This window comes from Micropterus salmoides, unplaced genomic scaffold, assembly GCF_014851395.1.
Source record: "Micropterus salmoides isolate LMB-PRFRI ecotype aquatic unplaced genomic scaffold, ASM1485139v1 Ms_hic_scaffold_18, whole genome shotgun sequence".
Classification (NCBI taxonomy): Eukaryota; Metazoa; Chordata; class Actinopteri; order Centrarchiformes; family Centrarchidae; genus Micropterus; species Micropterus salmoides.
Window position 1 is genome coordinate 13,536,402 of NW_024040928.1, and position 14,147 is coordinate 13,550,548.

Here is a 14,147-nt window from a genome sequence, read left to right on the forward strand (position 1 = left end):
GTGTACTAAAAGTTTTGGAATCCGCACAGTAGATGGCTTCAGCCGGCAGTCGCGAGCCGGTTGCATTGGCTGCAGCGTATTCCTTTTGCAGCAATTGCATCTGTCAAAATTACATCCACAGAAAGTGCTAGTCATTTTGACCCCAAAATATGTGAAAGTAAGGCCCAGATTTAAAAATACCAAAATTACCCTATAAGGCGCCGACCATAGACTGCAACGCTCTAACTTTCCTGACTTGTTGGATTTCATTCCCCATCTTTTTCTCCCCTCATTTCCTGTATTTTCTCTGCTCTACTGTCACTGTCTAAAAAAGGCATACAAGGCCCCCAAAAATACTTTTGAATGTGCTCACATTTTATGTTGACAACCCCAAAGAGTTCCTTAAAACAGAAGTTCTAAAACAGTTCAACCTTCATTTTATGGATTAGTAATTTCAATATATATATCCGATGACTTGATATTAATAAATACTGAAGTTCAAATCAGTTTATTTTTTAAGGAAATTATTATGAAATTCTGGGATCTACAAAAATAAGTGACCAGCAGACATCTCTAACAGACTAAGTCTAAATTGTCCACTATGATGATGATCACATGACCGTCTACGCAGGTAACTGAAGGCAAAAGTAGGCTAGCCTAGATAGCCAGACACTCCACACACACACAGACACACACACACTGACAATCCACCGTGCCCACTGGCAAAATAAAAGCCTGGCTGTCCTCTCTGAATAGCCGGGGCCTTTATGTAACGGTGTCATTTGGTTCCTCACCACCAAGCCTCATTCACATTCATCACCAGATCATCTGTGGCCACAAACACCCTCATCTTCCCCGGCACAGAACACGGACATTACAAGATGGAGGCATGGGACAATGAAAGAGATGAACGGATTTAATGGATGGATGTCATCTGCCGGAGACAGCGTGAATATGGGCATATGCTGGTCTTTGTGTATGTGTCAGTACACTGTAGGTGGGTGGGCTGAGGGAGCGTGTGTGTATTTGTATGTGTTTATACTGCAACTCTAATATCCTGCCACCTCATCCCTTCAGGCACTGCAGTGAACCCCTTCCTGTCCTTTCACGAAATGGCCTTCAAAGTGTGTGTGTGTGTGTGTGCCACTAGTCGGTTACATAACATATTAGTGTTGCACACACGCACACGCGCACACACACACACACACACACACACACATAGAAAGGCAATAAACACAGCTTGAGTATTGTGGAGCCTCCTCTTGTTCAGGGCCCAAACGCAAGCAGCCTGTTAATCCAGAAGGGAAAGAGGGCCAGATAGGAAAAACACTGAGTGGACCTATTGTTAGTATTGCCCCCTCTCTTTCGTCCTCTTTCTCCTGATCCTCGCTCAACACCTCTCTCTCACTGTATCCAACTCTGGGCTATGACCACAGATGCAGACGCAAGCGCAGCGCTTACAACCCTTCTGAGGTAACGTCTTCTTCATCGCAATTTTTAATCCTCTCCTGTGAGCGTGTTTTACTTTTACATACTATCTGGATGTTTAAAATCAATCTCTTGATGGGTTTGGCGCGAGATGCTTTCAAGTGCTGAAGTGGGTTTGTGTCCCTCTTTGACTGTTTCTGGGATATTGTAGATTAAATGCCTCTTGAAAGATGACGGTGCTGCAGCCTGTGCTGTCTCAAGGAGAAATATCTTTTTCTAACAAACACGTTAAGTTCTGAGTGGTGCAGGGAGGGAGCGTTGTGTTGGACACCTTGAGGGAATTTAGGAAGCACCTGATGTGTCCTTTCTCTCTCTCTCTCTGTTTTAATGTGTGTGTGTTTGTGTGTGTGCTGTCAGACTCCCTGCAGGTTTGTTATGCCCTCTAGCTCTGCGTGTGTGTGCATCAGGTGGCAACGGGGGACAGATTAATAATAGATTTGACCCGAGTTAAAGGAGAGACAGAGACAGCAGTTAAAAAAAGTTTAGGCTATATTTAAAAACTGCAAACTTTTTCTGAGAGAGGAGGGTGGTCAGGAGCAGAAGAACACACACTTTCTCTCTTGTGCACACACACACACACAAATATCCAGCCAAATTCTTTGGGTCTGCATTTTTACAGTCTAACAACAATTACTCTCAGTGTTGCTTTATGACTGGAAGGTTTCTGGTTTGAATCCAGGACAGGCAGGATAAATCTGGGAGGGGAAAGGGAAAGAGCACTGCTTGCCCCTCCCTCATTACCATAGCTGTGGTTCCCTTGAGCAAAATCCCAAACCTTCCAACTGCTCCAGTGTAGCTGGCGTGAAAATGTGTAATTATGTGAGAGATCAAGGCGTTTCTGCATAAAAGTTTAAAATGGCTTTAGTAAAAAACATTGTGTTTCGTTAAAAGATGTTCATCTCATCATCATCAGGTTCTCACCTCTGTTTATGCTTTGTGTGATTCACATTTCCATGATGTGTTCCTTACCGCATCGCCTCACCTGCCCACATGTCCAGTGCTTTGCCACTTGTATCCTATCATCTGCGTTTCCTCTCAAGTGTTTCCTCTGTTCTCTACTCTCAGAAAATCTGCACAACATTATTCTGAGAAAATGCCCGAGTATATGTGCATGCACAAAATAGCAGGGAGAGCCATTCTTCAAGAGACACTGTTAATTAATGTGGCCCAAACGTCTTGGCAGCTCCCACTTTTGAATTAATGTGAACTCAGTGAAATTTCCAAATCCGAGTTACTTTTTAATTCTGAGCTCAGCAGGTGAATGACCTCAGCTAGCAGGCTGTCCTGGAAAATAACTGAAGATGAAACTGAGAGGTGATTTAAGTAAACCAAATGTTTTTGTTTAGCCTTTAACTATATGCCAGCGCTTGCCATGTGATGTTGAGCAAGTTCATTGCCATTATGAAATAAAACATAAAACAAATACTTGGCTCAAATATCCATCAGTTTCATGTCTTTATACCTGCAGTGGAGAGTACTTACAGGAATAAATGAATAAACACATTACAGTATTATCTGTTACTTCTGTTCATTTTATAATTAAATAAAAAGTCAGGTCTGTATTTTCAATGAACTCAAAAAGTAGGAGCTTATGAGGAGCCTTTGCAGGGAGTATATCCCCCGCCCTGAGGAAAACTCATGCAACCATACGACCTTATTGGAGAGCCAAACTGTAGAGGGGAAGGAAATAGAGGCGGGACGTCTCCGCCCTGAGAAGAAATGAGAAAAGATCTTCTGGATGAAAGTCTCCAAGAAGAGGAGTGCGGTGTATTTCCATTACCTGCCTGACGAGGAGCTTAAAGCGTCTCTCTTCTTGTTGTGATTCGTGAAATAAAGCATCCTTATGAAAGACAAAACGACCGCTTTGACGTGTAAGTAGGCTGCATATTCATTTGAAAGCACCAGCGCTGGGTTTTGTCTTTATAATAGTCCTGTATTTATAAAACTATTGTAGGAAATCTTCGATCGATAATAATCTTATTTAGGAACTTAACTGTATTTCTGCGGTTACCAACTGACAGTGATAGGCTATTTATAGTTTCTATTTGGAAGGCTAAAGCTTAAGCTCCAAGCCGACTTTCTGTGTCTGGTGTGTCTGTGGTTGGGGGAAAAAAGCACTGGCAGACATACTTGGGGGGCGCTGCACTCACCCCATAATCCAGTGACCTGGATTTATGGTGCTGCTATCTATGGAAATGCCTCGCTGTTAGGGGCTCTGCTAAAAGTGCCAGAGAAACCTTGGCAACTCTCTTGTGCAACTTGTTGAACCCTGGCACTACAGACCGTAAAACGAGACCTCCTTCCGATCTGAAAGGTTTGTTTGTTCTTTATGGAAGAGGGATTTTTTCTGAAGATCGGGCAGAACCTGTGAAATTATACCGGGTGCGCGTTTTTACGCAGGATTTTGTAAATGGCTTGCACTTGTGTTACAGTCCATTACTTACATTGTTCCCACGGTGCTCTTTTCAATAAATTGTTTCAGTAATTGTGCAGCACCAATTACTTAAATTTGATTGTTTTTATGTCTGTCGTCTTACTCAGCCTACTTTATGCACATGGGTCAGTATCCTTGTAAAATGGGCTTGGCCCTCATCATAGGTTATAGGCCTATAGTCTTACACATTGCACTCAGGGGTGTAGACAAAACCTGATCCAGGTGCCTTACATAACTGAGTCTGTCTGGTCCTTAGTGGGCCAGCTCATTTTTTCACATAATTTCACTCTGCTCACCACATTGAAGTGTTTTGGAGGCCTCCCGGTATGTTTAAACAGATTGTGGGTCTGATCTCTCTTTTTTTATTTCGTTTGAGCTGGTTGTAGGAGTTTCTCTCAGTCTGTACTTTTCCACCAGCGACTTTTCTTGGCATCGGGCCTGAGCCTCCCCCGGCTCGGGCTCTCCCCTCTTGTCTTTTGTGCACCCAGGGAACCTGCGTCACTCCCGGTCTGTTTAATTGAGAGGCGGCCAAACAGTGAAGCTGATAGGCCTAGTTAAGAGGGTATCTGGTTATTTGTACAGGATCAAGTTGCGGTTAGACAGGGAACACGCATACAGTGTTACAAACATAATCAGGAGTTTGGAGAACAATCCCGAATCTCAAGAGCTATCATCAGCTGCTTCACTTCATGTTCTGTTATTTGCACAATGAGCAGTTTATTCTGTTCTCCTGGAACATAAAGGGGCAACACGTGTTACTTAGTGGACACATTTAGATGCCAAATTTGTTTTTGCAGTTTTGCGTAGAGTGAAATTTTGCTGTCTAGGTGACAGTTCCAGACTTTGTGACACATGGGATGTTCAGCAAAGTTGCTATGGTGTTGCACAAACATATGTGCAAATAGTATAGACCGGCCTCTCAGTGCGTGGTGGTGAAGGTGCGCCCCCCGCCCTCCTTTTTTTTTTGTTTTCCTCCCTCTGACGTGCTGAGATCACAACGGCCTCTGATTGGTCCATTACGCAGAAAGAAATGTTTGCAGAGGATCACGCCCACCAGGGGGTGTGGGTGTGTGCTTCAGCTCCTCCCTCCTCGGCTCTGTTATAAAACTAGAGTCTCTTTCACCTTTGGGCACTTGATGAGTGCAAGAACTGCTGTTGAACTCATCACATCATGACGGTGAAAACAGAGACAGAAAAGCCGGCCCTGACCTACTCGAAATCGAGAGGCCTAGTGGCGTTAGTCACCGGTATGAAATCACAACTGGATATTTTAAGCGGATTCTTCATGACATGGTTGGATATGTTTTTGCTTTTTGTTAAAAAATCTTAACATTTTTTTTTCTGTTTTTCTCTCTTGTGTTGCAGCTTTTATGAAACAGAGGAGGATGGGTCTGAACGACTTCATTCAGAGGCTTGCCACAAACTCCTACGCCTGCAAGCAGTGAGTAACATCTGACTTTTGTTACTGTTTGGCTTTCACCGGGGGACAAAACATTTGGAAACACAAGAAATGCAACCAGAATTTCCTTATCTTGTCCTCTGAGGAAGCTTTGTGACTTAATGTGACTCCCAGATCAGCTGATTAACATAAAACCAATTTAGGATACTTTTGATGCTAAGTTTGAACTCTTTGTTTTTTCAGTCCTGAAGTTCAGTCCATTCTGAACTTGAGTCCTCCTCAGGATGCTGAGCTCATGAACACAAACCCCTCTCCCCCTGTAAGTACATTTGCTTCCTTTGTTTACATTCCAACATGTGCAGATGCACGCATACACACACATACAAACCCTCTGTTTGTATTTACATTTTGGGATTTATATTATGGCTCTAACTTCCTTATCCTTTTCTTCCTTACAGCCTAGTCCATCCCAACAGATCAACCTCGGTCCATCCTCCAACCCTTCGGCGAAACCCAGTGACTTCCACTTCCTCAAGGTGATCGGCAAGGGCAGCTTCGGCAAGGTCCTGCTCGCACGCCATCGCACAGATGACCAATTTTACGCAGTCAAAGTCTTACAGAAAAAGGCCATCCTCAAGAAGAAGGAGGTAAATGCACCTGCAGCCATGCCTTCAACTGGAAAGAAACCCACACAACAAAAGGTGAACCTCTCTAACCCCCTGCTCTTTGTATTCCTCAGGAGAAACACATCATGTCAGAGAGGAATGTGCTGCTAAAGAATGTCAAGCACCCGTTCTTGGTGGGCCTGCACTACTCTTTCCAAACAGCGGACAAACTCTACTTCATCTTGGACTACATCAATGGAGGAGAGGTGAGTTACTGGCTGCCAGAAAAAAAAAGATAAGTGCATGAAGTAGAGACGATAGAAGAGAAGCAGAGAAGGTGGGCTATTTAAAGAAAGCGCTAAAGATGTAGGAATACGGTAGGAGGACATTTTAAAGAGAGGAATAATATAGTGCCCGGAATCAGATGAGGCAGAAACACAGACAGACAGAGGGGATATCCTGTCATGAGAAGCAGAATAGAGGCTGCCGCTCTCTTGTCTTTTTTTTGTGTCAATCTTTCTCTAAAGGAAACACCTCTCAGGAAATCACGGGGTGGGTTAGGACAGCGGGAGAGACTCGGGGCCAAAATTAGCAGCACCATTCAGCCTCAGTGTGTGTCTAATCCAGCTAATTTCCTGTGATTGTTGGGCAAGCAAAGACAGTGCTGATTAAATATGGGCCTCATCAGGAAGCCGGACGCAGTTTCGCTCCTGCTCCCCTTTCTCTTTTCTTCCCCTTCTTTTTCCCCTCATTCCCGCTGCTCTCCCTAGCTCCACCTTTGGCTCTCATTTCATCTGTCTTCCCTTGTCAGACTTTTTAAGCTGTCGCCTTCCTGCCTTTTTATTTCCTCCCATCCGGTTTCCTCTCTGTCTCTGCACCTGTCTTTTTATTGTTGGTCTTTCTCCTTCTAATTTCCAGCATCTCTGCTCATGTGATTTTTGTAGATCATCCAGAACATAAATGAGCTTTTTGTTACCACAAACACATGTTGCAATAACCCTTTACTCTCGTTTTTCTCTTTCTTCCAGTTGTTCTACCACCTACAGAGAGAGCGCTGCTTCCTCGAACCCAGAGCAAGGTTCTACGCAGCAGAGATCGCCAGCGCACTGGGCTACCTCCACTCCCTCAACATTGTCTACAGAGACCTGAAGCCGGAGAACATCCTGCTGGACTCACAGGGACACATCATTCTTACAGATTTCGGCCTGTGCAAGGAGAACATTGAACCCAACGGGACGACATCGACCTTCTGCGGTACGCCGGAGGTAAGGACAAAATATCTGGTGATTCAGAGCTAACTTGTTTTTGTGTTAAGACAGCACTCTGAAATATTCAGTGACTTACCACTTCTCCCTGTTTTCTTCTCTCAGTATTTAGCTCCTGAGGTTCTACACAAGCAGCCGTATGACAGGACAGTAGACTGGTGGTGCTTAGGAGCTGTTCTCTATGAGATGCTGTATGGCTTGGTGAGTAACATATATATTCTAAGTATGACAAATATGTACTATACTACTGAGTTTATGCAAGATTTACAATGATACAATCAGTGTTGGTCATGTGGATGCCTTGCTCCTTGTTGTTGCCAAGATGCTAATCAGTTCTTTTTGTCCCTCCCCCAGCCTCCGTTCTACAGCCGTAACACAGCGGAGATGTACGACAACATCCTGAACAAGCCACTGCAGCTGAAACCCAACATTTCCAACGCAGCCAGGCACCTGCTGGAGGGCCTGCTGCAGAAGGACCGCACTAAGAGGCTGGGCTGCACTGAGGACTTTGTAAGTGTTTGGTCGTGTGTGTGTGTGTGTGTGTGTGTGTGTGTGTGTATTTATACATGTTGTTTTTGTTAAAGGACATCATGTAATTATTTGTTATTTCTGTCTCTTCACAGATTGAAATTAAGAACCACATATTCTTCTCCCCCATCAACTGGGATGACCTCAATGCAAAGAAGATCACCCCTCCCTTCAACCCCAACGTGGTAAGTTCCTTTTTAATGCTCCAATAAGTGCTGATGATGGCAGATCTACCATAGACTTCTTCTTAGTCCTCAGAATTTACATTAACATAACTGTATCAGGAGCACAGGGCATCTTCGCTGCGAATTAAAACGTTTCCAATTATGGCATGGTATTTTACAGCGTGACTAATCCCTTGTTGTCTCCCCCTCTCCTTCCCTCCCTCCTCCCCTGCAGACGGGACCCAACGACCTGCGGCACTTTGATCCAGAGTTCACAGATGAGCCAGTACCCAGCTCAATTGGCTGTTCCCCAGACAGCGCGCTCGTCACGGCCAGCATCAAAGAGGCTGCCGAGGCCTTCGTGGGCTTCTCCTACGCCCCATCAATGGACTCTTACCTATAGGATTTAAACACAGGCAGTCAATATGGACACCAATTCAGACTCACAGGACATGAACTGTAGCGTGTCCATGGACTTGCATCTTGACCCCACCTTACATTTCCCATCAGGATGGTGGATATTTCTGAACCAAACCCTGCAACGACTCTGCATCTGCAATTAATTTACACGTGTACTTGCCATGATCTCTCCTACTCTTGAATGCATTTAAGAAGACTTGCTACAAGAGGATACCTGCCATAATTAAATGACTGAATGGGGTTGTAATCCTCCACCTTACCCTGATTTACCAACGCACAAATTCTTCAACCACAACAGACACAAATGCTCTGCAGCCTTCAATTGCCCATCTCTTACCCATTAGTGGAGGTCCTTTGCACATAGCTCAGGCAGCTTAAAAGCCCACCTCGACCCTGAGGCCACAACTGACAAGCACATACACATCAATTTCCACCTTTTCTCAAAAGAGGATTGCTGGAACGTACTGTATAAGCCCTAATAATGATTTCCACCTCTCTCCACACCTCTGTAGCGAGACGTCTTCTCTCATGAGATTCTGTCTGACCACCCATGGGGACCTACCTGTTGTATTTAAATGAGTAGGTTGGAGATGACATTCATTTTGGTGCTTTTAGTTTCTTATCATTTGCTTTCTGTGTGTTTGAAAAGGGAGTCATTTGAAGCTGAATGTTACAGAGGGGGATGTTTTTATGTGTGTTTTTTTTTTCTCAAATGTGCCTTTACTTTGTTTTCTCTCCATCAAAATTCACATCTTTTGGGTTTGCCTGTGTCATTCTTAATGTCACAGCGCTTCGTCCACTCCACACCTGACCGCAGGTGGGAGGAGCTGTCACCAGAGAGGAATGATGTAGCACTAAATTAATACACCTGTCTATCTTTAACACGCGAGACGCAGGAACTCAAAGGATGTTTCATACCTTCATTTGCACAGAAAACAATTGATGGTAATGCAGAGAGAGAGAGAGAGAGAGAGAGAGAGAGAGAGAGCACTGCTGCTAGGTGAGAAAGACAGTGATGTGTTCAGACATGTTTGTGTAGTCCTGCTTGCCAAAGCGTCCCCCTCATATAGTCTTCCATTGGCCTCACAATAATGAAACGACGGCCTTCAGCTGGGCCGACAACATAGAAACTGAACATTCCATTTTAATATTGCTGTAATGCAGTTTGACGGTATTTAAGTTTGTTTGTATATTTGGAGTCGTGTATTAGTTTTAATGTATATTGAATAAAAAAATGACTAAAGGTATGCTTAAATATATATGTAACAATTCATGTTAAATGTACTGTAAATTGTAAAATTGATTTATGTGAGTATGTTTGTTTGCAATAAAAGTTTAACTTTATTATACCTTATAACCTTGTTTTTTAATGCTTGATAAATTGACTGCATGTGCATGAAGTGGCTTCAATTTATGGACTTTCCTTTTAAAATATACAAATCATTTTTACAGTATCTTGTCAAATGGTAAACATTAGCCCTACCTGGAAGGGTCTTGATCTATTGACCACTGCCAGAAGTCCCACTGTAGAGCGGACTTTACCTCCCTCCATGATTCAGCAAGCTTACACAACAATGATGGTCACATCCAAGTGTGTGTGTGTGAGAATCTGTTTGCAGGCAAATTATTGACTAATTAGGCCACTACAGGTCAAAAGATATTCATGAACCCAATTCAGCAGAGCAGCTTAATATTGCACCTGAGCAATAATTTGAGCATTGATTTTGATACAAAAGCTGCATTGCATGAATGACAATTCAAGCAGGAATAATGTAAATAAAATACTGTGCTTTCAATAAGATTACAGCAGGATGGTGTGTTGATGAGCCAGACAGTCCTACTGGAGTTCAAGGTTGTGTCCATGGGTAACAGTATCTTTAGTGAGTGTCTTTAAGGAGTTATTGTGTAGGTGACCTCTGACCTCTAACTTCCTGGAAAGAGGGGAAAGTCAAAGATTTACATTATAAGAGGACTGTGGGAAGGGTGTCCCGGCAGAAAGCTATAAAACCCTTAACTTGACTTGACTTGTCCAGTCAACCATTTGACTTTGTTGGTCTGAGAAGTTGCTTGGAAATTCAGTGAACCCAGTTTTACAATGTCCACACAAGGTTTATCAACAGATATATAATTGAGTAAAATGTTTTATTTAGTTAGAAGTCACTATAGAACATCAGGGTTTTTCCAGAAAATCCTGAGAACATCTTTTGGAGCAGCTCTTTATCTAAAATGATAGGCATGTGTTATAACTGATATTACAGCCTATTCAAATCACTACCTTCCACTGCACCCTTTTTATGTATGCACTGTTATTACTTAAACACTTAACCACTGTCACAGTAGTTTTTATTATCATCGTCTTCCTCATTATTGTCCATTGGTCTTTCAGAGAGCGAAAACAGTTATTTATTTTGTGCCAACCATAATAAAGGCACCAAAAAAAGCTGCTAGGTGTGGAGAAAATGTGACAGTGTGAAATATTTTGAGTACTATCAGAGTACTGTGTACTGTTAGCTCAGCTGTTCTTACAGTTTTTCTCACTCACTTTGGTACATTTCTCGAATCATCCCTAACATTTGCAAAACGGTAAGTGCATTTCTCGAAACATATTGAACAAAGAGCATAACACAGTGGATTACCTGCAAAAGCCCGTAACTTTCTCAAAATCCTTAGTCTATCTCTCAAAAGGAAATCTTTATGTCATTGAACATGTCAGTGCCATCAGAATGACAAGTCATTGTGTCATTGTTTATGAACAAGATAGTCAAAATGTTTAGTCATGTTATCAATATAACAATATCAATATAAGTGTTTTCTGATGTAAACTATGGCTAACGTTTTGATGACAATGATTGAAAATGCACAAGGCTGCACTTTTTCAAATTGTCATATCATTTTCAACAGTATAAAGTTATACATTGCAAAAGATTGGACCGGATTCACAGTTACGTTTTCACTGTTCATACAACAAATACAATTTGTTGACAGACCATGTCATTGTGATGCAGAAAAAGAAAAAGAAAGGACTGTATTACAGCACAGCATAGTACAACGGAATTACAAAATTAGAAATGTAAGCATGTAAAACACTCCTTAGGCTGATGTACCTGTCTGTCAGGTCACAGATTCTTATCCACATCACAATGGCTATCTTCATCAATTACAGTAAGGAGACACTTACCAAAAAAAAGTCTAATAGACGTGTAGAAAATATGATTGACAGATATAGATAAATAAATAAGTATATTCATCTACTGGTGTATATTATATGTATTGCACTATTCACTGCTCACTGTGTATTTTTACTGTTCACTGTGTATGGTATTGTGTGTATCGGGTGAATGGTGTGAGGGCTGTGTTGCTACTGTAGGATGTTGTGATTTGTTGTTGTCTGTTCTTATTTTGTTTATGCACCATGGTCTGTACAAAACAACATTTTGTTTAGCTATATACTTGAATGTGAAGAATGAACAATAAAGATTGACTTTATTCAACTTTGACAACGTGTTCAGCCATTTCGCATGTAGTGACTTATGCAAAGAACTTGACTAAAAGTTTTGGGGGGTAAGACTATTCAACAGAAAACCAGTATAATTCATTGTGATCAGCATGACATAACCAATTTATATTGTAGGAAACAGCAGACAATTGTACATAATTATTTGCTTCAATGTGTCAAAGCATTTGCAATTTGTTCAAAACTATGAGAAATTGCTTTTATGATGAGAATTTCAATTCTGATCTGAGAAATGTACTGTGAATGAGGAAAAACTGTAATAGCTCTGTCTTTGTAAAATTGTTTTGGGCTGAAGACATTTTCCAGAACTGCTTAGCAGCCAAAGTCCTGCACTGCCATCTGCTGGCTAAGCCTTGAACTGAAAGTAAACCCTTTGTGTTTGCCAAAACTCAGGTGGGCAGCACATATGACATTAAAGACACAGTGCTTGAGTTTGTTGGTGGCCTGAACAATGTTTTAATGGACATGGTTCACTGAGGTGTACACAGTGAGGAATGGTAAATCTTCAAGGATGATAGAAACAGACAGAACAGTAAAAGTAGAGGCAGGAGAGCGAGATGAGAAGCATGGAGCGGATGAATCCATGTCTTTCATTAGGAACGGACATTATTACCATTTTATCACTTTTTATAATGTTTTTTATGAGGGTGGTAAGAGTAGTGGGGGTGGTAATGGCGCAATAGATAAGACTATGCCTTTGGTGTGAGAGAGACCTGGGTTCAATCCCCCACACTGTCCACCATTGTGTTCCTGAGCAAGACAATTAACCCTAGCTGCTCCAATGTGAGACCTCTGACATGTATAGCAATTGTAAGTAGCTTTGGATAAAGCATCAGCTAAATTAATCAATGTAAATGTAGTGGTTACTCACACTCAGTTTATCAGAGGTCTGTTCACTACATACATGCACTAAGGCATCAGCTTTGCCGACAGTGCAAAACCACTTCTTTAATATGGGATTATACACATGTCATAAATATTGTGTAATTTCTAGACAATGTTTAATTCAACATGCCATGTGAGGAAAGTCGTTGACACAAGACATTAGTCATAAACCTTACAGGTGCTAGCAAACTGAGCCTTTTTACATTTGGAAACATAACCTGAATCTGAATGGATCCAGATGCATTTATTATACAGTTTGAATTTTTTGATTTCAACTGCAGAAGTCACTCTATACTCACAAGCAGATCGCTGAAACAGAATATTTTTTTCTCTCTCTCTCTTTGTCATTTTGGGAGAAAGTAATGAAAAGGGGGCAAGTGTCAAGTTGTTGATTAATCATTTTTAAATAAAAAAGTATAAGATAACTCTAAGGTTAAAACTATTAATTACTAATTACTTAATGATTAGTAATTCTTTTTGTGCCCCCTCAAGTAAAGTGATACATCACAAATCAAATTCAAATTAGCTTTATTGGCATGAATGTGTAACAACAATATTGCCAAAAATTACAGTTAATCTCTTCATTGCTTAATTATAATGACAATAGCAACAGATTGTTTTTTAAATCACCTGTAAAAACCTTGCTTAATATAATGTTAACAGTATAATTTTGAATACAGGACTCTTGTAATGGTAATGGAGTATTTTTACACTATGCTGCTGTCTTCCTACTCATATAGGATCTGGATACTTCAGCCACTTCAAATCAAAACAAACATTAATTTGTTTTCATATGCAGGAACCAACATTAAGTATTTTTCTACTGGGTGAGTAAGCCGTCTCTCGTTCATCCTAAAAGTGACTTTTCAGGTAACTTAGTTGGTCAGAGTAGACCTTCAATCAAATGACTGTCTTGAATTAACAGTTTGTTTGACTCGGCTATGTGCTGAGTTATGCTATCGGGTTTTGATTGTTAAAACAGCATTCCAATATGGTATCTAAGCCCCAGGACTAAACCTAGATAAGACACCTGTGACTATCCAAAGGTACCCCGCCAAATGATAATATAATAATCTAATAATCACGTGATTATTTGCTGACATTGTAAGAGCCAATCTGTCTAGTTATTACATAAGACACGTGTACGCAGCGCGCCCACACATACACACGCAGACATGCACACTGAGGTTCAAATGACAGTGGTTAAAACAGGTCAAACTTTGGATCCTATAATAATCCAACACTGGAAAAGTAGGCCAAGCACATACAGAGCCTAACCGGCACACGAAGCCACATTCGGTCATGTGTGAAGCAGCAGGGCAGGTCTGACAGCTCAGTCCTGCTGCAATCGTAGAGACGGGACACTGGAACTGAGCGAAACAACAGGTGGCCTCCCCGTTTGTTTTCATATGCAATATGAGATAAATTATTGATACAGGTGTGTTCTATTTCTGGTACCTTTATAG

At 41.6% G+C, this 14,147-nt stretch overlaps 1 protein-coding gene across 3 annotated transcripts in view; it reads left to right on the forward strand.

The window, feature by feature from the left end:
• Nucleotides 1–9,636, forward strand: part of sgk1 (serum/glucocorticoid regulated kinase 1) — a 33,954-nt gene extending 24,318 nt beyond the window's left edge. The window contains exons 1-10 of one of the 3 annotated variants that reach the window (XM_038726663.1): nt 3,182–3,338; nt 5,267–5,342; nt 5,544–5,619; nt 5,759–5,947; nt 6,040–6,171; nt 6,934–7,170; nt 7,276–7,371; nt 7,525–7,680; nt 7,794–7,883; nt 8,098–9,636. In XM_038726663.1, the coding sequence (XP_038582591.1) occupies nt 3,311–3,338; nt 5,267–5,342; nt 5,544–5,619; nt 5,759–5,947; nt 6,040–6,171; nt 6,934–7,170; nt 7,276–7,371; nt 7,525–7,680; nt 7,794–7,883; nt 8,098–8,265 (1,248 nt within the window). In that variant the 5' untranslated portion in view covers nt 3,182–3,310 and the 3' untranslated portion in view covers nt 8,266–9,636. Of the gene's footprint in view, nt 1–3,181; nt 3,339–4,994; nt 5,149–5,266; nt 5,343–5,543; nt 5,620–5,758; nt 5,948–6,039; nt 6,172–6,933; nt 7,171–7,275; nt 7,372–7,524; nt 7,681–7,793; nt 7,884–8,097 lie in introns of those variants that run through there. The other 2 variants (XM_038726662.1, XM_038726664.1) reach the window with 2 other exon arrangements.
• The last annotated feature ends 4,511 nt before the right edge of the window (nt 9,637–14,147 follow it).